The sequence below is a fragment of the Melozone crissalis genome, unplaced genomic scaffold (genome assembly GCF_028551555.1).
Source record: "Melozone crissalis strain CALT ecotype California unplaced genomic scaffold, PUWL_Pcris_2 ptg000016l_1, whole genome shotgun sequence".
Lineage (NCBI taxonomy): Eukaryota > Metazoa > Chordata > Aves > Passeriformes > Passerellidae > Melozone > Melozone crissalis.
Window position 1 is genome coordinate 39036719 of NW_026535794.1, and position 25787 is coordinate 39062505.

The 25787-nt window shown below is 46.1% G+C and overlaps 1 protein-coding gene across 1 annotated transcript; it reads left to right on the forward strand.

Annotated features, from left to right (window-relative positions):
- The first annotated feature begins 1260 nt into the window (after nt 1-1260).
- On the forward strand, nt 1261-25221 carry NR1D2 (nuclear receptor subfamily 1 group D member 2). The gene is made up of 8 exons (XM_054274324.1): nt 1261-1562; nt 4937-5197; nt 7142-7230; nt 8053-8197; nt 9782-10398; nt 13597-13782; nt 17562-17772; nt 22139-25221. Exons 1-8 carry the CDS (start codon nt 1547-1549, stop codon nt 22333-22335), a joined length of 1722 nt encoding a protein of 573 aa, XP_054130299.1. The 5' UTR covers nt 1261-1546; the 3' UTR covers nt 22336-25221.
- The last annotated feature ends 566 nt before the right edge of the window (nt 25222-25787 follow it).

A 25787-nucleotide genomic window follows, 5' to 3' on the forward strand; every position in this document is an offset into this window, starting at 1 on the left:
GAAATGTAGTTTAAAACTGGTATGAGGAGGAGAACTGGGAATATGAGGAGCTTTTTCTGTAGGAAATTGGGGCTGGGGGATGAAGGGTCTGGAGATAGTGATGGATACTGAGTGTGGAGCAAGAGGAAAGCTGTATGCCTCCCAGCTGCTGACCATGCACAGGAAAATGGGAAAACTCACCCTCTTACCTTATTCGAGAAGCAGTGAAGCTCACACAAACTGACCTGTTTACCTCATTTGAGAGGAGAGGAAACTCACCCAAATTAGGAGGCAGTAAACTACATTTAGCTGCATTTAACCTCCGCTGGCTAACCTCATTTAACTCCACTGCCTCGCTCTCAGTCTGGGGGTCAATATAGTCCATGAAACCACACATCTGCCTCTGAACCCCGGGGTCAGGGAGGGCCAGAGCTTCACTTTGGGCTCTGTATTAGCTTAATGGAGAGCCTTCCTCAAGTTTCTGCTCCCTTTTTTGCTGTGGTGCATTTTCTTCGCGGGTTTCGTCTGGGAGCGGGAGTCTGGGGACCCCGGTGGGGACACCCCTGCTTTAGGTCCTCTGGGGGTGCATCCCTCCCCCATAGCGGGGGATCTGTTCCCAGGGACATCACTGCATGGTGTAAGGTATTAGAGGCTGGAATCGCTCTGGGAGTGACAAAATCACGTCCTGGCAGAAAACAGGAGAGACGGAGATTGGGATCAACTGTGTGATGGCCTCTCCCTATGGCTGCAGAGGGAGAGACTATGGCTGCAGCGGTGTGTGTGCGCTGCCGAGAGGGGTCTCTCCCGGATATTCCCTTTTCCAGGCAGTGAGAAAACACGCGGTTAAAAGGGCAGGGAGCGCTGACAGTTGGAATTGGGAGCTGTCAGATGCCCGTGTCGGGATAGGAGGGAGCTCGTCAGCTGCGGCAGTCACAGCGGTGGCATTTCCTGCCGGTGCTCAGCGCCGGAGCAGCTGACACACACACACCGCCGCCCCTCACCTTGCCCCGCGGCCGCGGTGGGCGAGCGCCGCTCCGGCTGCGGCTGCGGCAGCCGCGGTGACCCCGGCGGGGCTGTCCCGGCGAGGGGCGGGGGGAGCCCGCTCGGCGCTGCCCCCGCGGCCGCCGCCGCCGCACTGCCCCGCGCTGCCGCACGCTCCCGCCGCACGTGAGCGGGGCCGCCGGCGCGGAAAGTGTGTCACTGGGTGAGGGGGGCGGCCGGGGGCGGGGCGGGGCGGCCGCCGGGGCGGGGCGGGGCAGAGGCGGGGCGGGGCGGGCGGCGGTGCCGCACTCGCTCTGCGCGGCTCCCCGAGAGCGCTTTTGTTGTAAAGGGGAGGGCGCCGCGGCGGGGACGCGCACCCGCTGCTCTGACAGGAGACAGCGCGGTCGCCTCCCTCCCTCTCTCTGCCAGCCAGCCAGCCTCCCGCCGGCTGCATGTAGGGCTGCGGCGGGGACACGGAGCTGGGAAGACAACGACCGAGCGGAGCCGCGCCGCGCCGACCGGAGCCGAGCCGGGCCCGGCGGAACCCAGCGCGGCGCCGCCCGTGCCCCTGCGGGAGGAGGTCGCCATGGAAGTCAGCGCGGGTAAGCGAGGCCGGCCGCCGCGGGGGGCAGCTGTGCGGGATGGTCCCGCGGGGCCGGGCGGGCGCGGGGGTGCGGGCGGGGGTCGGCCGGGGCGCGGCGGGGCGAGGGGAGCGCGGCGGGCGGCGGCGCTGCCCGGCCGCGGCCCCGCTGGTGGCCGGGACGGCCCCGCGCCGCCTCACATGGACCCGCCGGGCGAGCCATGTGCGCGCTGTGTTTACGTTCCGCGCGGCGCGCCCGCTCATTGGCCGCGCGGGGCGGTGACGCGCGCATTGCATAATAGCGGCGGGGCGGCGGCGCGGGGCGGCGAGCGGCGCGGACACGTGAGGCGCGCGGGCGGCCGCTGTTTTGGTGACCTACATTCGGGGCGGCGGCGGCGGCGGCGGGGGCGCGCCGGGGACACGTGGGGCCGCGCCGCAGCTGCGGCGCCGGGCGGCCCCGCCCCCGCGGCTCCCGCGGCTCCGCCCCCGCCGCGGCGGAGCGGGGGGGGGTCCGGGCGGCCGGCGGCGCAGCGCGGTGCGGGGGAGTGCGCGGGGTCGCGGAGGGACACGCGGTGCGGCCGTGTGCGGCGGCGGCGGTGGCACGCGGCCCGTCCCGATGCGCGGGGGCGGTGTTGTGTAACGGGGAGGGGGCGGCCCGGGGGCAGCGCAGGGCGGGCCCGGCTCTCCCAGCCCCGGCGCCGCGTGACCGCGGCAGGGAAAAGCCGCAGCCCCGGTGCGGTGGAATGGGGTGAGGCGGGAGGGCGGCTGCGGGCACGGCGAGCGCGCTCCCTGCCCGCTTTGTTAGCCGGGGAGATCGGGGCTACCCGCGGGGAGCCCCTGCAGCCGCAGCGTCCCGGGGGCCGGTTGGATCGCCCGGGCAGTTCGCCGCCTGCTTGGCGCCCCTGCGGCGTTACCGCTTGCCAGATCTGTGTTAATGGAACACCGGCAGGTTGCGGTGCCCCCCGCCCCATCCCGAAAGTAAATCCGGCCAGGTAGAGCCCAAAGGGTCCTTGTCACCGAGCCGGCGGTGCCGCCGCTGCAGCAGCAGCAGTAGCGCTGATCCGCGTAGCCCAGAGGACTCATTTCACCACCCTCCGGCAGGTGGGTTCCCTGGGAAAATCCCTGGCGGTTCCCGGAACCGGGGCGGCCTCCCCCACCGAGCAGCCCGGTACCCCTCTCTGCGGAGCGCCGGCGTGCGTGTGCACGTGTACGTGCTCCGTGTCTGTGCTCTTTGTTCTGAGATGTCACCCTGCGCTCTGCGTGAGAGTCAACTTTTGACTGCTGACCAAACAAAAGCAGGGTTCACAGGGAAGTGTAATTTCTAAAATAACAGAAAGTACGAGGAATTGCGACTGTGACGCTGGCAAGCCTGCCAAGCTCTCTAGGGTGCCAGAGCAGCCCAGCTCTCTGGAGCTCCTCCAGCTCTGAGGAGAAGAGGGGTGAAACTGCCCCACAGGCACACACTTTCTGTGCTCCTCGGTGACATTGGCCCTACCCTTGAGGGAAAAGAGCATCTCTTTTACGAGCAGGGTTTAAAGATAATGGGGCGCGGTGGCAGCGTGGAGAAACGTGGAGCTCCCTGCAGGGGCTGGCTGTGCTTGCGTGTCCCGATCTGCCCCTGCCGATAAGGATGGCGCCTGCTGGGAAGCCCGGTGCCTCCCTGGGGCCAGGTGAACAGTGAGCTTTGCCCTGGCACCTGGCAGAGACGCGTGCGGCGCTGGGGGATGGCACAGACCTTTGTCAAACAGGTGGTGCCTTAGCCCAGCACGGGTGCCTGATGATGCCTTGCTTCTCATGCCCTGGCTGAACTCATGACCCCCCCGCCCCTTGCCAATCCTCCTTTCTCCGAAAACCTGATCCGGAATGCGTGCTATGCTGAGTGGAGGATTTCTTAAAAAAAAAAAAAAAAAAATCTGTGCAGGACCAGCCCGTGTGGCAGGGTGCAGGGACACTGCTGTCTGGGAACGTGAGCAGTCTGTCTGTCCTGCACGTGTCACATGGCCCCTTGGTCTGACTTCTGCTCCCAGGCAGCGCTGCCAGGAGGTCCTGGGCTCTGTCCTGTTTAGGGAACCCTCCTGCCAAAGGTTTACTTGGTAGAAAAAATGAAATGTTGAAGAGGAAGTGGGCCAGTTTTGCTGCTGCAGAGGTGCTAAAGGGACCGTTATGTCTAATAAAAGTACTGAAAAATTGTAAGTCAGAATTGGTCCCTGCAAGCAGTGATGTTTCAGGGTTGTATAATACCACTGCTTTTGTCTGTGAGGAGGGTATGGCTGATGTAAGATGCTACAGCCTCTGCCTGCCGTGCCAGTTCTATTGATCAAGGATTCTACAGACACCAGTGCTTTTCTCCTCCAAAGGAAGGCAGTGCATGGCCCTTTTAAAGTTTTGAATTCTTACTGGTGTGTGGAGTTCCTTGCTGCAATGTCCTGAGTCATCAGTGAAGAGAGTCTACTGAGCAATAAGGGCATAAAATGTAGAGCATACTGAGTGTAATTTATTTAAACAGTTTCATGGCTATGGCTTTTGAAATTCTTGAGTGAAATATCAAATGTTTTTATATTGACTTTTGAAATGCTGTGTCTTGGAGACAAACTCATGTGAAGCGCAAACAATTTCTCTTGCTTATGAGCAAGAAGAAGGAGCCTGTGAAAAGCCAGAACTGCTCCCAGGTCTGCCCGAGGACAAAAAGCTGTTTCATAGGAGGGATTCTCAAGTGTGTCAGATTGCAAGACGTGGCAGGACAGAGGCTGTTTGCAAATAGCAGCCTGGCACTCTGAGTTTAGCTGCTGCTAGGAAGGCTACAAAGGCTTGCAGTCGGACAAATGGCGTTCAGTAGGCTAACCAGACTGCAGTGCTATTTCCTTCCCTTGCCCCCTTTCCTTCTGCATCGTGAGCACCTCCCAGCCCTTCCTTTCTGTGCCTCTGGCGTGTAGCCTGCATGAAGTCTTTCTCTCTGCCCTATTTCTGTCCCTAACCTAGCTTGTTTGCATTCTGGCTCCACAGCGCTGTAAGATCCTGTCTTGGCTCTGGCTCCAGAGGAACTCTGTTCAGAGGGTGGCCAGGGAAGCCCTCTCTGGGTCACTCCATGCCCTGTCCCTGCTGCCCCATCCTTCCTGCACCATGGCTTGTTGCTCCATCTTTTGGTTATGCCATTTCATCCTGGCCTGGACCAGAGGAGGCTGATAGGATGGGAGAAGGGGATGAGGCAGACTGGGAGGTCAGCGGTAGAAAACGAATGGAGACAAACAAGCTTGAGGGAGAGAGGGAGGGCAGGGAGTGCTCCCAGGAGCACGTAATGGCTGATCTGGTGGTGCTGGGTCACGGCGTGGCTCACATGGCAGCGGTGCATGTCTGCTGGTTATGTCACTACGTGCTGCCTTTTTTTTCTTGCCTTAGGGGGTGTGATAGCTTACATCAGCTCTTCGAGCTCGGCATCTAGCCCAGCCTCATGTCACAGCGAGAGCTCAGACAGCGGTTTCCAGTCGTCCTCTTCGCCTGTTCCATCTCCTCCAAACAGTTCCTCCTCGGAAGGCGGATGCAATGGCCGGAGCAGTGAAGGCTCTGACGGGGCGCCCAAGAGCGATCGGCTGGAGGAGACTATTAAAACAAACCAGTCGAGTGTTGCTGGTTTGACAAAAGGCCATAATGGAGTCACAAGTATGTTTGGTGCCAGTTCCTGAAAACACCATTTTCCCCTTCTGTGTTACAGCCCCGTGTGTTACAACCAGGTCTCCCTTTGGCTTGTGGTGTAGGTGCATAGCAAAGCCTCCATGTTTATCTTTTGGCATTATGTGTGTGGTAATGCATAAGGTATTGCCATACAAATGCTCATACGATGGGGGTCCCATTGCTGCCAACCTCAGACAGCCCATAAATACGGTCCAGCTTTACTTCAAATTGTCACTAGTGAAAACTGATCTTAGGAAAATCAAACAGTGGGTTAAAAAGAAGTGATGAAGTAAAGGTGATATAATCAGAAATTGCCTTCAAGAGTATTTATGGAGCTGTCTTGGAAATCTAGTTTTTCTGTTCTTTCATACTCTGTCCCCTGCCCCTTCACCTTCCCTCCCCCACCAGCTGTGAGGAACAAAATAAATTACCCAAGTGTAATACTTTTATAGCTGTGGGTGGAACAGTTGTCTTTTTGATTCCAAGTCATAATTCTGTGGATGTGAAAAACAAAACACTAATAAACTGGAACTAAAGAATGGCCTTTTAAAATACACATAACAATCTATCTCTACATATTTACTTCACACTTCTTTTGGTAATCAGAAAAGATCAGTGATAGAGAAGTATATTTGAACAGTTTTGGAAGGGCAGGATTCAAAATAAGTATAGGAATGAGTGATTCAGCAAACAGCTAGAATTTAGTCTTTTGGAGGCTGAATTCTTTTACTGGCAGAACTGTTTTATTGTTTTGGATTGTTATGAAGCTAGAATAACTGTCTAATAGTTCTACCTCAAATAGGGGTTTTTTTGTTGCATTTTTGTTTGGGGTATTTTTTTAAGTATTCCTACCTTAAGTTCTTAGTAAGAACCTTTTTTTAAAAATTCTTAAGTAACTACATTTTTGGTATCAGGGCAGAGGTTCCTGGAATGAAACCTGTTGTAAATTGTTCAGCTAGATAGATAACTTTTTTAGCTCTGTACTAACTATGCTTAAAAAAAAAAAAAAGAAAAAGTTGCGGTTTGGCTCTTTTTCTTTTTGAAAACCTTAAAAAAAAAAGGTTTTAGTTCCACTTTACAAATGAAACCCAAATGTCAAATAAGTTATTCTTCTGGTAGAATATGTTTCTGTGGGAGTATTTCCAGCTGTCTCTGTTGAATTAAGGTAACTTTGTGGTTACTAAAATCACTGGTAAAATTCCCATTGGCTTCAGTGAAACCCATGTTAGACCAGCGCTAAGAACTTGCAAAAAAATTTTATTGACAAGCTGAAATAAAATAGGTGGGGAAAAGCTTAAAAAAGCCCAAGCCATGAGCATTTTTATGGGATTGAGAAGGTATTTTCAAGTTTGCAAGCCATTCTGGGTATGCACTCAAATGAGTGGTCTCTACAAATGTAGATATGGCTGAGTTATCCTAAATTGTTATCAGATAGGTACAGTGTATAGCCAGTGTTGAATATATTCTAAAGTGTCCTTTAGTATTTCTGGTTTTTAAGAAAAAGTGTTTATTCTCTGTTGGGGAAACTGTAGCCTTTCACAGGCTTTCTTGTCCTGATGGAAAAAACAGATTGAGCCTGAACTTTGGTGGCCTAGTTAACTGAATGGTCCTTTTAAAAGTGCTTAAATGTAAGCAGACTTTCTTTTTCTGCTGCTGAGTGCAGTGCTACTCTGACAGCCCAGTGAATGTGTGCTTTCTCCCTGTTTGTTTGAGTGCTTCATGTTTGTCCTCTTTTCCCCCCACCCTTGCACTGGTACCTTCTGCACTGTTCAGGGCATTTGTACATTCATGTTGTCTGTTCTTCTGCTGTATTTTGTCATGTGTTGAACTGACCTGACATATTTCGATTTAAGTCCAGGTTTTAAAAGCTGGAAATGTGTTCCTGCAGTTGTCACTGGTTTCTATATCCTTGACTTTTTTGTTTGATTCTAGAATTTAATGGCATGGTTCTTCTTTGCAAAGTCTGTGGAGATGTCGCTTCAGGATTTCATTATGGTGTTCATGCCTGTGAGGGCTGCAAGGTGAGCTATATTTCTGCTCACCTTTCTGCTGGTGAAATGCTCAAATTCTCCCCATAGGGGAAAAAGGGATGATACTGCCAAAACAGATTTTGGTATAGCTCTCCGTTAAAGATGACAAATTGCAGAAGCTGTAGGGAACAGGCAAACCACTTAGGAGTATACAGCATTTTCCAGACTCTGCAGTACTTTCTGTTCCCGCCCCTTGTCCAGTCCTGCCTGACTTGGAGCACACAGCAGAGAGCAAGAACTGGAAGCAGAGGTGGTAAGGACCATGTCACGCAAGACATGTGCATGTTAATGGCATTAAGAGATAGTGGGTGTGAGTTGTCACCTGGGCTGGGACACAGAACAAAACAGCTTTGGAAAAGCAATTCTTTAGCACGAGGAAAGCCAGAACTACATATGTGTTTTCTTAATCTGTAACATTGCAAACTGCAGAGATGAAAGTCAAAATAAGTTATTTTGACTCCCACCTTTGCACTTGATATCATAGGTGTTTGAGAGCGTGTCTTAGGAACTGTTGGTGCAGTGATAGGGGTAATATTGGAGATACTCTGCTCTTAGGTGCTGACTCTGCAGGGAGCAACTTAGCATCTTCTGTAATTAGAAATCATAACTAGTTCACGTTACATACAGATCACACGCAAAGGGGAAGTAAGTCATGAGGAGTACCAAGTTCTTTAAAATCTCTTGGGGCTGATGGCTCTGAAGCTGCTGATGCGATGCAGTGAGGTTTACTGTGCTCGCAGAGACACGAATCTTGGTGGAAGGATTTGACATGTGCTGTAATGATAGTTGTGGGGTTTTTTTGCTTGTTTACAGGGTTTTTTCAGAAGAAGCATTCAGCAAAACATCCAGTATAAGAAGTGCTTGAAGAATAACAACTGTTCTATAATGAGAATGAATAGGAACAGATGCCAGCAGTGTCGTTTCAAAAAATGCCTGTCTGTTGGGATGTCGAGAGATGGTACGTTCCTGTACTGAGCAGGGATCCTCTGAGAGGGAATCTACTGCCCACCTTGAAAACAGTTGCTGAGGTCTTAATGACAGATAATGCAGCCAAGGCCTATTGTCAAGGAGAGGTTTCCTGTCTCAGAGCATTTAGTTCAGCTTGTCTTTTTGCTCCATGAGTGTCCTGGGCTGGTGAGGTGGTACTGCAGGCAGCTGCAGAGCTGACCTCTGCCTGTGGAGCTGATGCAGTGGGATCTGCTGCAGTGGCCTGCTAGGGGGATGGTTGTAACAAGTGTCTCAATTTTTGTTTAATGTTAAGACTTACAGCTGTATCCTACCTGAATCTGAACAAGACTCATATTTTTCTTTTTTTTTTGTCTTTTGTTTTTTTTCTATTTTCTTTTGTTCCTATTGCTTTTTCAATGAAAGGGAATTCTGCCCAACCTGATAGCTTTAGAGTAGTCACCATAGAGCCTAAAGAGTTAGCTTTGGGTGTATAGGATGGGCATGTATCTGCTCCTTTTTTTTTTTTTTCTTTCTTTCTTTTCTTAGAGGGAGAGGAAAGGCAAGGAGGAAATGTTGATATCGGTCTGTGTCTCTGACCGCCTTGCTTACTGTCCACTCCTTGAGCCATTTTAATAAATAATACTGAAAGTGTAGTTCATTTGTGTGCTACAACTTACTGCCACAACCAGAACTCTTCCTTCTGTTTCACTTTTAAATTTTCTCTGGGTGTTTATTTCACAAGAACTAGGAATCTCAGGCTGTTAATAATTTAGTGGGTGGAGTGCCAGAACTTATTTTAAATAATTGTTCCGAGTTCTTGTCGTGCATAGGAGTTATTTCATCCCCTAGGCGCTTGTTTGCGCACAAGGTTGCACCTGCTTTAATGAAAGAGAGTTACATTAATGATGGACTACTGCATAATTACATCAGTCGAAACTGGTTATGAGCCCTTGTGCGGCTGCGGTTGGACAGGGTGGTAGAGGCAGTTGTAGATTCCCTAGGACAGGGTCAAAAGTGCTGCAGCCACAATGATGCCCATCCCCTTGCCAGCAGAAAGTGTCCTTTTCAAGTCAAAGTTACCAAGAAAATTTGCCAAGGTAAGCTTCATTCAGCTTTGATTCTCTTGTTTTGGTAAGTTACGTAATTGATCCGTAAGGACCTGTCTTGTAGGACTTCTATACAAAGATATGAACTGTGTTTACATTCAGCTAATTATCAGCTCGTGAAGGTGTGCTGATTTAATAAAGACACTTCTGCAGTTAACACAACTATGTGTATAATGCATAGCCAGGGTTGAGGCAAAAGGGGAAAAGGCATTACAGACTGTGTGCCTTAGAGCTGCCTTGTTCCTAAACAATGCCATACATTTATATTCATGCCAGTCCTGTGCCCCAAAAGCTCTTTAACTTCACTGGTAATACCCAAGCTGTAGTATTGGTGAGAGCAGTTAAAATCTTGCCTTAAAAGACAGGATGTTTTTGTTGGGATGTGTTATTTTGTGTGTGCATGCTAACGCTTTCAGGACTGACTTTTTTCTTTTTTTCTTTTTTTTTTCCCCCCCTTTCCACCACTATCCGTTTCTCCACCTCGGTAGCTGTTCGATTTGGCCGTATTCCCAAACGTGAAAAACAGAGGATGCTGATTGAAATGCAGAGTGCCATGAAAACCATGATGAACAGTCAGTTCAGCGGTCACTTGCCCAACGAAGCATTGGCAGAACATCAAGACCAAGCACCTCAAGAAGATCTTTCCTCCAAGCCCAAACAAGAGCGAGAAACCATCAAAAGCCCTTCTCCCCCTCCTAGTGCTGACATGGCCAAGGAGGAGGTGATCGGCATGGTCACCAGGGCCCACAAGGACACTTTCATGTACAACCAAGAACAGTCCCAAAACCCAGCAGAGATGATGCAGCCCCAGAGTGGGGAGAGGGTGTCAAAGAGCACCGAGCAGTACATGCTGAGCAGCGAGCACTGTGTTGGTGGCCTCGGTGGCCCGCAGTACCCTGACAGGGAGCAGCACCTTGGTGGACAGTACAAAGGGAGAAGCACAATGCATTATCCAGGTGGGCACCCTGTGTGCTTCACAAACAGCCACTGCATGAACTTCACCAGTGGTTACACTCAGCGAATGTGTGAGAGGATCCCAGAAGATGGCTTTTCTCCAAACAAGAACGCCACTTACTCTTGCAGCACTGGAGGAAGAATGCATCTGGTATATTGATATCAGTTGTTTGATTTGACTTAGTTGTTGGTGGGTGTGATCCAGCCGTGCCTCAGTAGTCAGTGAAGCTGCACACAGTTGGCACAACTGCTCAAATTTTAAAGGGTGACACAAGTTTGATAGTGCAAATTGTGATGAAGGACAAAAATGGCTCAAGGTGTGAAGGATTTGAAATCATACAAGTAATGGGGTTTCTTGGCTTGGTTTTTAGCTAACTGAAAGTAAAATAACATCAAAGAGTATTGGCTGAAAAAAAGTCATGGCTTTTTTATGTGACTTGACTTTAAAATGAAAACAGGAGTTTATAAATTCCCCTTTTCACTTGGTCCTTTTGAAGACTTTACTTTCAAATAATCTGTACAGTCAGAGGTAGTGTATTTTCTTTAAGGGTTTTAAGAGCAAATTTCTGGAGTCAAACCCCAGGGCTAGGATTTTAAGCCAGTCTACAGGCCTTACTATGGGCTTTAAAATCTCTGTTGCAGGGTAGGCTGCTTTTTTGGTGATTTTTTGATTTGATTTGTTTTAATGAGGCTGTGCATTCTTTTCACTGTAGAACATGTTCACATCTAAACAGAGGCAGGAGGAAGATGCATAGTTAAACCATTAGAGAGAAGTTCAGGGTCTTCTCTGTAGTACTTATGCAAATGAGGCACTGGACACACTTCTGGGTGCCTTAGATGACTTTGCTAGATCATTTTCTCACTGAATTCCTTACAAGGATGCTTCCTGGTTTTTTGCATATGGGTGTTGGTTTCGTTTGGTTGGGTTTTTTTTTTTGCCTTTGCTTAACGGGTCCCTCTCATTTGCCTTGCACCTGCTGTTTCTCTGCCATTCAGGCAACCAGTTCTGTAAGCCCCTTAAAATAGATTGTCCTTCTCTTTATCACTGGAGCCTGGGATGAGAGAACATAACATCCTCGTTCTCATCCTGCTCTCCTGGTGAGAAGCGCAAGCTCCTGACCTTTCTGAGGTACTTGAGCTGCCAGTGTTTTTCTGCCTCCTACTTTGTGAAGATCCTTCACATGTTCTTGAAGACCCCCAAAGGTCTCCACAGTAAAGGTGTTTATTTGGATTCTGCCCTTCCATGGCGTTTTTTTTGGTTTTTTGGGTTTTTCTTTAAAAAAAAAAGATCTTTTTGTCTACTGCATATATAGACCGTGCCATCCCTAGCAGGGTCTGACCTTAATTGCAGACTCCAGGCACTGCAACATGGCAAACAATAATTCCCAGCCTTTTCTTCCTTGCAGGGAAAGTATGTGGTGTCACTACAGCGGCATTCTTGGCACTCCTGAGAAGCAGAGGTTAAGCCTGGCAGTATGGGCGGGCAGGGAGTGCTGCTGCCTTGCAGAGACTCAACCAGTCGGGTTGACCTGTGCATGGCAGCTGCAGGCAGGAGTTAATCAGTGATCAAGAGACAAAGCCATATCCAGCAGAGCACTGCAGCTCCCTCCCCACCCCACATCCCTGATATGAATGAGGGTTTTGCCCAAGAACTCAGTGAGTTCAGAATCTGACCAAAATGAGTCATCAGCAATAAGGGCAAGTAATTAGGCTCTGAACCTGTATGGAGACAAACGTTCAGGGGTTTGGTCGTTTTTACTCAATAACCCTGTAACCAGAAAAGCAGAACAGGTCATTCCTGAAGAGGTTCCTCTGAAGAGACTGGTGACTGCACAAGCTGACAACTGCTTCCATAGGAAGCCTGTCAGAGTTCAGGGAGTGCCTGGATGGAACTCTTAGGCATATGATTTAGTTTTAGGTGGTTCTGCAAGGAGCACGGAGCTGGACTCAATCCTTATGGGTCTCCTCTAATTTGAAATATTTTGGTTCTTGGGCTGAGGTCTATCAAGAGACCACAGACACAATGCACTGGGTGTGGAAGTGGTAGTTTCCCCTTGGGACTGAGTGCCTGTGGGTAAGGGCATGCTTTTGTAGAATGAGAAATTAAGGTGATTTTTGTGTCCATTACAGAGCAGGATACTGAACCAGAGATTCCTTATTTTTGGAAAGTGCTGTATTTATAACAGTACCTATGTGTGAACCATTGCAATATCACAGGCAGAGCAGTGGTTGGCATCTGCTGTCCTTCTGGTTGTATGCCTAGGCCTTTTCTTTTGCCAAAATATTATAGTCTTGTAATCTTGGGACCTCCCACGCAAAGAATAGCTAGGCAGTTACCATATTCAAGATGTCCTGAAAAAACAGCACAGCTCTGAGGAATTGCTAATTTATTTCACTGTTTTCTCTTTGTTTTGCTGACATTATGTAGGATTACATACACCATTTAGTATACTTGTGAGGAATACTTAAAAGGAATTTTTGTCCTTGATGGTGACAGGTGAAATGAATATTAAAAGGTTTAAGCTTCATTAAAAGATGTAAATTTTAGAAGCTAGAACTGAAAATATCACAGAGCTTCTGGTTGGCTCTTGCAGAGGGAATTTATTGGCAGTCAGCCCTGACTGATATGTCTGATCTCAGTGTAATGGATTCAGACTTTGCTACAAAAAATTGCTGTATATTTGTATAAAAGAAAGAGCATTTTGTCATCTTGTGACTGAGAAATTCTGGAATACCAGTTCCTTGGTGTTCTCCTTCAGTGATACAAGTAAAAGCAAACTTGCAGAAGAGGGTTATCCTTGTAATGAGGGTGTAAACCTGTGACTCAGGAAACCAAGGCTTGCTTTCTTGCTCTGGTGTTGACATCTTTGTCACCTTGACTGAAGCACTTCAGATGCCTGCAGAACAAGAAAGATAGGAGAATGAATGTCGTAGTGACTGTGAGATTGCAACTGATTGATTGTGAAATTGCAATTTGCTGTGAAATTACAGGGATAATACAAGTAAAGAGAAATTCAGATGTCAGAGCAGATCAGTTGAGATCAGGGAAGAATAGCATAACCTTGGTTGTGTCAGGTCTTTTGCAGTACACAATGTTGTAGCTTCCAGAGTTAACGAATTTATAAACAGATTGCTAAAAATCCTGTGGATTCTTTTGTTTGTTTTAAAGCAAGGGGAAGAAATCCAGTTTCTTTGGGAATTGATTGATGAATACTGATCTCTTTTTTTCTCCGTGTCATTATTGCAGACTTTTGTTGAATAATAAACGTGTTTCCCTTGAGTATTTGTCGGTATTTGGAATGATGATACCTTTAAAAGTTGTTTTCTGTCTGTGTTTTGCAAACATCAGGTCTGCCCAATGAGTAAGACTCCCCATGTGGACCCAAACAAGTCTGGCCATGAAATCTGGGAAGAGTTTTCCATGAGTTTTACTCCTGCAGTAAAGGAAGTGGTGGAGTTTGCCAAGCGCATCCCAGGTTTCCGAGACCTCTCCCAGCATGACCAGGTCAATCTTCTGAAGGCTGGGACCTTTGAGGTGAGACCACTGTGTGTGTATTGCAAACCTGACAAGCTGTGCATCAGTCTGACCCTGTACAAACAGAACCAAATAGGACTGGGGTGCGTCAGGTGAAACCAGCGTGGTCATGGATGCTCTGAGCCTTCTCTGAGGTGATGGTGTCCAAGGGATCTGTTTGGTCAGACTTTGGTGACCTGTCCTTCTTCCGCTGAGCTCAAAACTACTCAGCCCTTCTACTCTTCCCTCCTTCCTGGACATGAATAAATGCATAATTATGGGTTTCTAGCTACCTTTGCTTACTCTGGGGAGCTGTACTGCATCTGGAAGGGTGGATAGGTTAGAAAGCTGTCTGACTTACAGGTGTTGTCCAGGAATGTGTTTACTGCTCTGCATGTCCTTCCTTGTGCCACTCTGCTTCCTGCAAAAGCCAGAGTATCCAATCCTGACCAGTCCCCACTTAGGTGGCACCTTGGGAGTGTCTGAAGTACCCATGTCCAGTGCAGTAACAATGATAAATACATGTACTGCTGCAGCTCTGTAGATGCTGTGTGCCAGCTGCAGCCTGACTTACTCTAGACTAATCCCACTAGGTCCTCGTGGTTAATTGCATCCACTTGTGGTCATGACGTATATGTGAATTAGTGGTATTAATTTGGAAATGATACCACAGAGCTTGGTGCTGTTTTATAATTAGTGACCTTCACTAGATGACCTTTACATCATGTTTTAGTTGCCCTTCCAGACCCTTGTGTCTACTGGAGACTGTACACATTTCATAAATATTCAAGTGTGAAATTTTAGTAGAGAGAACACATTTCATAAATATTCAAATGTGAAATTTGAATAGAGAGGGTCAGAGGAGCCGAAGTCCCAAGTATTTGGTGTTACTGTGCTTTTCTGGGGAGTGTAGCATTGGTGATGCCTTTGCTCTTGTTTACATGATTTACTCTTTCAAAGAGAGATGCTGGATTTTATATTTACCTGAAATGAAGACATTTCTTGTGTGATGCGTTGGGTCTTCTGTCTGCATTTATACAGCTCAGTTCTAAAATGAATAATTGTTGGGTTGGAAGATAAAAGTTATACAGGAAGACTTGTTGCCTGGAGTCTCTCAGTTTTCTTGCTTCCTTCATTTTGCTGTTATGTATTTTTTTCTGTTATACTTATTCTTGACCTTTTAATATTCATCTACAACTGCTGTAGTGAAAGGACTGTATTTTTGCTTCTTCACTACTTTTACCTTTCACAAAAATGTTGGTTCCTTCCTCTGCAAAGGAGGAGAGTGAAAAATTTGGCTTGAACTGTCTCTATAATGTAAAGCCAAACCTTCATGTTTTGCAAGTAAAACATTTTGTCTTGGCCTTCCTTCACCTGAAGCTTTTCTCAAGCCTCACTCCTGTGCTTTTTTTGCTGGTTACAAGCCCTGCTGATAAGGAGGTTTCTGTATCCAGGGAATTAGTAATAATGTATGGCTGCATGCTTGTCACTATTCACTTATTTATAAGAAACATTAATGATTCCTGTTAGTGAGCTACAACTTGCAGTTAAAGGCCTATGTGGCATCTTAGCAACAGGAAAAAAAAAATAAGGTAGGGCTGCAGAACAGTGGAGAAAAATCCACAACAGGATTAATGAAACCATTGCGATAGAGGCAGAAGCATCTTGAAAGCCTGGTGCATCCAAGGTCATTTCTGTCTTGTGGGTAACTGAACCAGGATATTCCAATGTCTGCATGTTAATAGAAGAACCTGAGTGAAAGTGCTGCCTCCAGGTCTGGTGTGGCTGGCTTGGCACTGTGCTTCTTAGCAGTTCATGTTTGAGGAGTGCCTGTTCCTGTGAGGGTAAGAGGACACATGGAGACAATGTTGGTGCAGAAGCTGCACAGCTATATTTGTATTCACACACAGGCAAGCTGTAAAGGTCTCTCAGAACTGGGAGTACTGGGGAGCTCTGTGTATCGTGGTGGCATTTGCATGGCTTCTTCTGAGAGCCGGCTCAGAAACAGCACTGAGCCTAAAATAAGGAACTCGACTGGTTTTGAGTGGGCCCTCCTCCACCTCCCCTCCAAATGTAGTTGATGGTAGAGCTAACAAGGGCCTTGGATCCCTTTGAGTAGTGACTCAGATTTGACTACAGCTGCTAGGGACATGATCAAGCAACCTCCCAGAGTGGAGGTTTTTACGTGCCTGTGTTGCTATGGTCAGGTGATAGGATTGATCAGGTGTGTCCTCAGCATGCACAAGTATGAGCCTGGTTTGAAGTGAAATGGGAATGAATCAATCCTGTGCTATGCCATAGTCCAAACTGTTCTTCTTTGTTTAGAATGGTGGCACTGAAATAGGTGAGGTCTTTACCTTAAAATAAGTCAGCACAACTTTGTGGGCTTCAGTTTTGAATATCAGCGCTAATCCTGGTTGCTCCTGTTATTTAAAGATGTTTCTAAAGCCCAGTTCTATAGGGAGAATACCGTTTTGAACTGAAAGGTTGCTGGATACCTGGTGGGTCTGTGCTAATGCACAAGTTCAGCTTTGTCTGCCTGCCCTTTGCCTGTTTCTGTTGTATTCTGATGGCTTCTGCATCTGGGTTTCTGCACTCTGTAGTTAATGTCATCAAAGGACAGATAGCTTAGCTGACCAAAGTGGATAGTATGTAGTGCTCCTGTGTCCATCGAGGTTGCTGCATGTTGTTTGGCTCGTTAAATTTAGGAGCAGGTCATGTCATGTGCATGAACAGTGTTTATTTTTGTTTGTTCTGAACACTCCTTTCTTTAAGCTTGTCAAAGGTACTAGTCTTTGAAAACCTGGTTCTCCTCTCACCTGTAATAAACATTTGAATTCATGCAGTTAATAGGGCAAATGAGAAGAGACAACTGTCACACCAAGAGATTACAGTGAGTCTGAAGTTTTAACCAATGCCAGTTAGTTCATTTTCTTCAAATAAGAAAGTTGTTCTGTGCAACTTAAACCTTGAAAATGTAAATAAGGTTGTTGAACATGAGCAAATGAAAGTTTACAAGCCATTCCAGAAGGAAACATTCACAGTACAACCGAGAAACCACAAGAGAAATTTCAGCCCAAAGGGGTAAGTTTAGCACACCTCAACTGCTCCAGCCCAGGTGCTTGTACCAAAGGGGTATTCCCAGTTGCTGCAGACCAGGTGCCATCTCAAGCTGTGCTTCCCCAGCCTCTTCAAAGCTGTACATGTGGCTCCTTTCTAGCAGAGCTCATTAACATTCCTGTGGGTACAGTGATGTGGCATGGTACTTTTCCAAAGAATGCCTAGGGGGCCCGATCATCAGGTAGTGTAAATAAGCATTGCTTCCATAGAGCTGCTCCACTTTATGCCAAGTGAGAATCTGGTTCAGTACCTTCATTTTGCTCCTCATGAGTGTGGCCAAGAAAACATTTCTTCTAATGCTCTGCGTGCCTTTGGCTGTTGTGTGGCTTAAGCAAATTGTCCTACTGGCATATTTATGAATGACATGGTCTGTGTGGCTCAGGCTGTCTGAGGCTTAAATTTTAATTTTTCTGCCTTTCATATGCTGTAGCCCCTCCCCTGCATCCACTCCCTAATTTTGTCACTTGTTTGTTCCTCTCAGATTATGGGGCCAGAGCTTGCACTGTGTTTTGCAGCTCAATAGCATGCTGACAGTTTCTGTATAGAATGCTTTTAGAATGGTTAATGAGACACTTTGAATGATGTTAAAAGGTTTAATTTTTTCCTTTGGCTTTTCTACAAATGCATCTGCATTTATCTGGTTTTGTTGTTCTTTTTTTCCTTCCTTTTTCTTTCTCCAGGTTTTAATGGTACGATTTGCATCTTTGTTTGATGCAAAGGAACGTACTGTCACCTTCCTGAGTGGCAAGAAGTACAGTGTGGATGACTTGCATTCAATGGGAGCTGGTGATCTGCTCAACTCAATGTTTGAATTTAGTGAGAAACTAAATGCCCTGCAACTTAGTGATGAGGAGATGAGTTTGTTTACAGCGGTTGTCCTGGTATCTGCTGGTAAGGAGAGAAAGTTTACTTTTGCACCTTTGCCAAAAATTGAGTGTGACTATTAAAAGTTTTCTGTAAAATGTATACCCTGTTATTTCATGTAAAAGTGCAGTTGAGTAGGTTTTAAGGTACTAGCAGCCTGTAATGTACTTTTTAAGATACCTAGTCTTTCTAATATTGCCTTTAAAAAAAAAGGTGACAATGGGCTTATGTTTCCTACTGCTTTCTATGTAATGCAAAAACAAATAGCTGCTCCATGGCCATTAAGATGCTATTTGTTTGGCTCCTCTGAGTTTCACAGGACAGCATCACTGAAATTACTCCTGACTTGCACAGCATAAGTCTTTGGATAAGGTGGTATTTTTGCTTCCCAGTGCTGTCATTTAAGTCTATTGCGTATTTTGCTTAAGTCTAAATCCACCAGTTTGATCTCTGCCTATGTCAGCAAGAAAGCCCCATCATCTGCATCGTGACTTCTCTCCACTAAAGGCCTGCCAATCCACTGACATCTTCACCAGCCTCCTATCTTGTTTCAGTCCCTGGATAGACAGAACACCCTGGCCCAGATTCAAAGAAGGATTAAGCACCTACTTCTGCAGTATTATCTCAAGCCTCAAATTAGGCACATTAGCTCTGCATATAATGCCTGGAATGCAAGATGCAGAATCCCTGCTTGCTGGGTAAGAAGCTCTCCTAGGGGTAGGTAGCAGGAATGCTCACAGTGCCCACTTAGACAGCAAGGCAGCAGCTGGGAGCACTGAACTCCTTGAACAAGGGCAGCCCTTTCACATGAGCAATTTGGATCTATGTGTTACCAAGAAAGGGCACCCAGGCATGGCGCTGTAGGCACATGAGGCCTCTGTAACACGGTAGGACAGTTCAGTCTGTTAGCTTTGTGCATGGCTGAGCTGAAATGTCACAGCACAGGACAGGGCAGCTGTCACTTGCTCATGACAATGAGCAGAGGGTGGCACAGAATTAGCAAGCTTGAAGAGCCAGAACAAATGGCAGTGTGAAGGAAGCATGGCACTATGATCTGAAGGAAGCATGGAATCTGTTAATGAAAATGTTCAGGTAGCACAGAGAAACCTGAGGTCTTAGTTGTCTTTCCAGACTGGAAATTTGTGACAAGAACTGCAGGCAGCCTTTAAAATAAGGACTGACAAGCAGGTCTCTTTTCTTCTTGTGCACTCTAACTAGGCTTACAGCCATTCTTCTTGCTTGCTCAGCTCCTGGGTCCTAGAATATCTCAATCTCTGTGCCACCTGTTTTCAGTCTAAGTGGGTGTATGTGTTCTGTTAAATGTGCTTCCAGCACAGTGCCATCTCCCCAGCCTTTAATTCACTGTGCTGATTGCCAGCTCCCAGCAGGGGTTAGCTTAGGGATGGCATGTAACATGTGCAGCATGTGGTGTCAGCAGGACATGCAGCAGGACAAAGAGAAGGTGTTTGGTGTTCAGGCTTCTTGCAGTTGCTGAGGGTTTTTCGGATCATAATTTGGATATTATTGCTGTCTTAGCTGCCTCATGATCTGATCTGCAGTCTGATCATGGCCTTCCTGGACATCTTCACAAAATTTTATAGGGTTTTATAAAGTACAGCTTTATTAGCCAATGTTGGGGCTGTATTCCAGACACGAGGCTAACCCTGATGATCACTGTGAGTTCAAAAATTTTCAGAGCAACTTTGCTGTGTTACATGAGACTGGATTGAAATGCTGCATTTGTTACTGTGCACAAGTGAGTAAATGAGCAGGCTTCATGCTCAGGCAGGTAGTGCAGAACAGAAGTGGCCTCAGCAGAGTTCCTGGGGAAAATGCTTACAGTGAGAGGGATTGCCAGGAGGAGAAGGTGCCCATAGAACTGAAGGGTTGTGGGCATGTGTTGATAAAACAGATCTTGAAAGACAGATCCCTGCATCCCACTCTTTGAGGAGTAGTGTAACCAAAAAAGTAATTTCCTATGAGGGGAGGTGGCACCTCGTTGGAGATGAAGAGTTGAAGAACAGGATCAGAGATAATAACATGGGGATACAGGGAAAGGGAAAAATGCCATAAATGTAAGAAGGACTGAAGGTGGAAGAAAAAGGCCATTATGACTTCTTCATCTCAGAATTCAAGTTATTTTAGAAAAGACTGAAAGGAAGATAGTAGTCAAAACTTACCAAAACTTATATCAGTTCCAAAAGCAGAAAGGAGTGTGGCTGTTGAATGTTGATTAAGTGATCCACAGTATAAAGTACGATGCAGCACTAATTAAAGATCTTTTTAAAGACTTTTTTTGATTAAAACTAAGAAAAAAACAAAACCCACCAATGGAAAAAGAAATAAGGTCTCTAAATACTGCTAGTTGGGAGAATGCTTGTGAGAAACATCTCCACTTAACACTGGATGAATAACCACTCTTAGGAGTAGTATTTAGAATGTACAGAAGAAGCAGGGGTAGTAGCAAGGACTGTTTGTAACTCTGTACATCCTCTCCTTCCCATGTCATATGACAAAGAAAGAAAAAGCAGGATCACACTTGGGTGGTGCTGAGGAATTATCTTGGTACTGTTCCAGAATTAAAAGAATGCTTCACCTCTGGCTTCAGTTGGCTGGATGTGTTGAAGATGGAGGAGAGGTAGCAAGGTGGATCATGGCCACTGGAGGAGGAAAAGGCAGGGCGGAAGCAAAGCTGAAGGAATGTGGTTTGTGCAGGTCTAGAGAGCAGATAATCCCTTAACTAAGGGTCTTGCTTTGTGGTAGAAGAATATGAAGTACACACCCTCTATTATTTTCCCTTGCTGGCATAATACTAAAATCTTCTGCTGGCCACTGGGAGGAGCTGGAAGTGACTGAGAGGGGGTAGAAAGACTTGGACTAATTGAAGTGAGGAGGCTACAGTAACTCACCCAGGGCAGCCAGGAGAGGCTGGGCTGCATTCTTCCACCTTCAGAGGCAAGGCAGTGCTATTCTCACTGTCCAGAGCTCTTGTGGAACTCTGTTGGGCATGTTCTGTGCAAATGTCACTGTACCTGCTCGGAACAGAGCAAAGCTTTTGCAGAGCAGGGGACAAGCAGGAGAGATAATTTAATAAATAAAGGCAGAGATGTCTCCTCACTCATGTTCTCTTGGACAGCAGCTGTCAAACCTATTGGACAGTCTTCACAGAAAAGTGGAATGTGTGCTAATAAAAATTGCTTCATAGTAACCAGAGCTCCTAATTGTAGAAGATTCTGGAACAATCATCCTAAAGGAGCAAAACACATGCAACTGCTTCAAGATGCATCCTTAATTGGATTACATAATAATTTTTCCTATAGCAGTAGGGAACTGCACTGAGTAGTCCAGGAGGACTTCCTAGCCTGTTCACCTGAGCAATCTGATGGGATTGGCACTGACAGCATAAGGAAGGGATTCCCACTCTGTAGGATCTGACTCAGTGTTACTCCAGAAAGCTGTTGTCATTCCACGTCCCAGTTCTGCAAAGTGCTTAAGTACATGTACACATCAAAGCACATTTCTGTTTGTGCCAGTCACTCGGCTGTGTGTGCCCTGCTGAATTTACATAGTGTTTAAGAAAAGAAGCTACAGCTTGGAAAAAAACCCAGCTACTGTGCATGATTATGTGGTGAGATGTTTTACTTAAAAATTCATCCTTTCAAGCCGCTTACTGAGGTTCCACCTAATGATACCAGGTGTGTTCAGCTTAAATACAGCTCTCTTGAAAGCAGTGCTTCAGGTGTGGTGGGAGTGCAGTATGTGAGAACATAATATTTGTCTTGATGTTGACATTCTTCTTTTCCTCAGCTGGGAATTTTTGGGTGCATCATGTTTCATTTTTTTAAGTGCTTCAGAACACACTTGGAAATAGTGCCCAGTCATATGAAGGGTTGTACTCCCTTTGCCCCTGAGAATTCCATTGTGCAGATAACAACTGTGGCTTGTCCAGAGTGGGATTTCCTCCTCAAACCTTCAGTTTAATTTTAGGATTCTATATCTAGCCTTAAGAAACATTTGAAATTTTTACTTTCATGCACCCTGTCTTTTTCCTTGGGTTGAAAGCTGTGATTCAGCAACATATTTAAACATTTGCTTCAATCTGTGATCCTCTGGAAACATGGGTTAGGGATCACAGAAATAGTGATTGAATGCTGCCAGTTTGGCATGAACTTAGTACTTTGAAAAGTTAATGCTGAATAACCTTTGAAAGACTTTCGGTGTGTGATTTAAAACTTCTGGCATAAGTATCTGATTTTTCTTGTGCTTGTTAATTTAGTAAGGGATTCTTGCCCTGGTTTTATGTTGCAGGCTACATCTGTTCAGTCAATTTTTCCCCCCTACCCTCCTGTTTTTTAATTTCTCTCTCTCCCTCTCACCCTGCCATTTTGTTTAGATCGCTCCGGAATAGAAAATGTCAATTCTGTGGAGGCACTTCAGGAAACACTAATCCGTGCATTAAGGACCTTAATTATGAAAAATCACCCAAACGAAGCCTCTATTTTCACAAAACTCCTTTTGAAATTACCCGACTTGCGTTCCTTAAACAACATGCACTCTGAAGAACTGCTGGCCTTTAAAGTTCACCCATAGGCCTTTAGGTCTCATTTGTACTTGGACTTGCCTCGTGTTAAACTGTTTTGTGCTAAAGTATGTATTTATACAGTTGTACCACTTGTTGGAGCGAGTTCACAGACTGTGAACAGTTGATAGCTGTCCCATAACCATGCAATAAAGCTTTGGCAGGTGCTTTCAGCTGGCGGCGGCGCAGCCCTTGGAATCCTGCACGGCATCCAGGCCCAGCTGTGCCCGCTCCTGCAGGAGAGGCTGCGGTGAGCCCGAGTGAATATGGACTCTTCTTTCATCTAGGAAAAAGAACCACCACTGCCCTCTCACCTCAGCTGAATGCAGAGTAGCTGTGTATGTGCTTACGGAGCATGGAATGGGGTGGGAACAATCCTGTGCTAATAGGAAAATGGAAGAGCTGATTTAATTGGTCTTTCACTTATCTAATAGATGTATGTCTGTGTCTCTTGATAACTCACCCATGGTTTCACTGTTGTTATTCCATTAAACCCGATGGAATGGTTTCAGCCTGCACCAACTCTTCACTGAGCGTGTGTTCATGCCATGTGTATATAATATAAATAGTTAAGTAGTGAGTGTTTATGGCTATATAAAGTACAGAGTTGTGTGTATATATGTGTATGTATATAAATAGTTCTATACATAAAGTATACATATAATTTCTTCACAATATTTTAAACTGTGAAGGAATTTAAACTTAAAACAGAAGGTGATCTATGGAAAGAACCAAATAGATGCACTTTGCATATTGCTGAACTAATTATCTGAGCATTTTTTAGAAAACATCGAATTTGCATTAATATGCTGTGTTTGTTAATTTAAAAAAAAAAAAAAAACAACAACCAAGAGTGGCACTAAAGAGGCAGAGTCAGATTCAGCTTCCAAAAGGGTTTTGTAGAGAATCTCAAGCAGAGATGGTTGGTTGTGGCACTAATGAGATGGATTGTCCATTGCCACTGAGGTTCTTGTGTTTTGATAAAGGTTAAATAAGCACCAGATGCTCTTCAAAAACTTCAGCACAGCCAGAAAGAAACTGTCAGATTAATAGCAACATCTGTCAGAAGAAGAAAAAATGGGAAAAATGTACCCATGGTTGCATTCGGGTGTATGTGTGTTCTGTGACTGTTTATTTCTTGCAATACATCATTTTGCTGCTTCATTGCTAAATGAGAGTTGAAAACAGAAGTGTGAGGTTCCCCACGTCTTTTCTCCATTTGGGCTTTGTGGTTCCCATGCCTGTTCTTCTGGAGCTCTCCATTGGTGTGTGTGCATGTGAGCGTGTGTGATGTGCAGAGAAGGTGCATTAGATGGTCTGGATTGTTTTTGTTTTTTTCTTAAAAAAACACCACAAAAACCAACCAAATAAATGGGACTTTTTTTTTTGTTGTTTATGCCAGTAGCAAATTACGGGGCAGATCCACAAGGCGTAAAATTCTGCTGCTTTTCCATCTAGGAAAGCAGCTCTCTATGGGGTTTTTTCCATTTGTAGCAGGACCTGGCACCAGAAAAGAGGGACTAAAAGAAGTCAAAGCAGTTGTGTTAATTAGTTACATTTATGTTTTGCTAACGTGGGAAGAAGATGCTCCATCACCCTAGTTCAGTTAACTTGCCTTAGAGCTAGCCCTCAGGGTCTGTAGTGTCTGGCTGCTCTTGGGAAGGCGGCTGCTCCTGGCAGTCAGGGCCAGGATGGAGGGAGCCTCCAGCCTGCAGAGCTCCTGCTGCACCACGGTAGGCTGAGAGGAGCCCTCCTGCCTGCACCACGGTGGGCTGAGAGGAGCCCTCCTGCCTGTGGTGGAGCTGCAGCAGAAGCAGAGCCGTGCCTGCTGCTCAGCATCAGGATCTGGGATGGGAAGAGGAGAGCTCACACCCTGCCGTGCTCCCCTGGCCCTTGGGCTGGGGATTCCACCTCAGACAGGAGGAAGGGGCTGAGGGCAGGCGGGGCAGGTGCTTGGTAAGGGATGGGGAGAATTGAGCTGTAGCCTTGGCTGAGGAGCAGAAGAGCCCACCCTTTCCCCAGGCAGGGCTGTCCTGCTTCAAGCTGCTTTAACCACTGGGTAATGGCCCTTTCATACATACAGTTTTGCTACCCAAATGTTCTATCAGGGCATATTGTCCTAATTTCTTTAACAGTCTGCATCCTACCAGTATTATTTGTTTGAGAGCTTCACTGAATTACGCATTGAACCATTCAGACTTTAGAGAGGAGAGAGTCACACGGTTTTTGTTGTTTATTTGCTGAAATGACTTCTTTGTAGACCCCATTTCAAACATGGAAAGTACAGTTAGCCCTTGGTTGTTTTGGGAGGGAAGAAGGCTTCTTACAGAGATTGCCACCCTTCAGCTGTGTTTTGTTGTGTTTTGTTTTATTTTTTTTCTTCTTAAAACTGTATTATTAAGCCTTTAGGAATGTATAACCAGGACTGAGTAATTACTGCTTATTAAATTTTTTTAGTTAGATTGACCATGTATGCCTATAGATAGATATTCTAACTTGTGCAATTTCATTTGAAATAATCTTCCTGTACATAATGGAAAAACTCACATAACAGAAAAAAAAAAGCCCCAAACAGATTGACTGAACAAAAAGCTGATTAAAGTATGGTTCAAAAATGACCCATGTATTACAAACCCTAGCTGGACTCTTAGAAGAAAATCTAAACTCATTGTGTTAGCTGTGTATTGTGAGCTCTTCTTTTACTGTGTCACTGGTTATACACTTGTTAAATGCTGAGATAATAGACTTCATGCCAGGCATTTGAGTACTGTAGATTGGGTCATTGCTGAAAGATTAATGTACTGTATGACTTAAATGAAATTTTTATTCTTGATTTTATTCTTGATTTTGTTCTTGTTTTAAAAGATTAAATATGGGCATTATGTCAGCAAGCTAAACTTGTGTGTCTGTGTTCTTTGTATTCCTCTGTACGAAATCTGGGGGGGGAGGAGAGCACGCTGGTATGAACAAAGCAGAAGAGATTCTCTTCTGGATGAGAACATCAGCTGCTGTAAGGTCACGGGGCTGTGCTGGGGCACAGCAGCAGGGAGAGAGCCAGCACCTCCCTCTGTCTGTGCTGCTGCTCTGCCTTCCCAGGTGTTTGGATGGGGTTTCCTGGTGCACTCCACTTGCTACAGTTACAGAGATTTTTTGGGTGCATCATTAAAATAGTTATTTTAAACACTTCATTAATGTGGAGAATATAACGTTGTAACTGAGGAAAGGATAAGACGCTAAAGAATAAAGCTGAAAAAAATACTATTTGGTTAAGACAAGTCTTGGGTTTATAAAGTGTACAAAAAAACAGAATAGGAGAGGCAAAGATCTGTTATTTTTCCAGCTTTATTTCCTACTTTAGAGTGTGCACTCTTCTAGGAGATAAGAGAAGCTTCTCCAGCAGATGTTGTATCTCCTGGTATTTTTTAAAAAAGGTGTACACCAAAAAAAGTTGAACAAAATTATT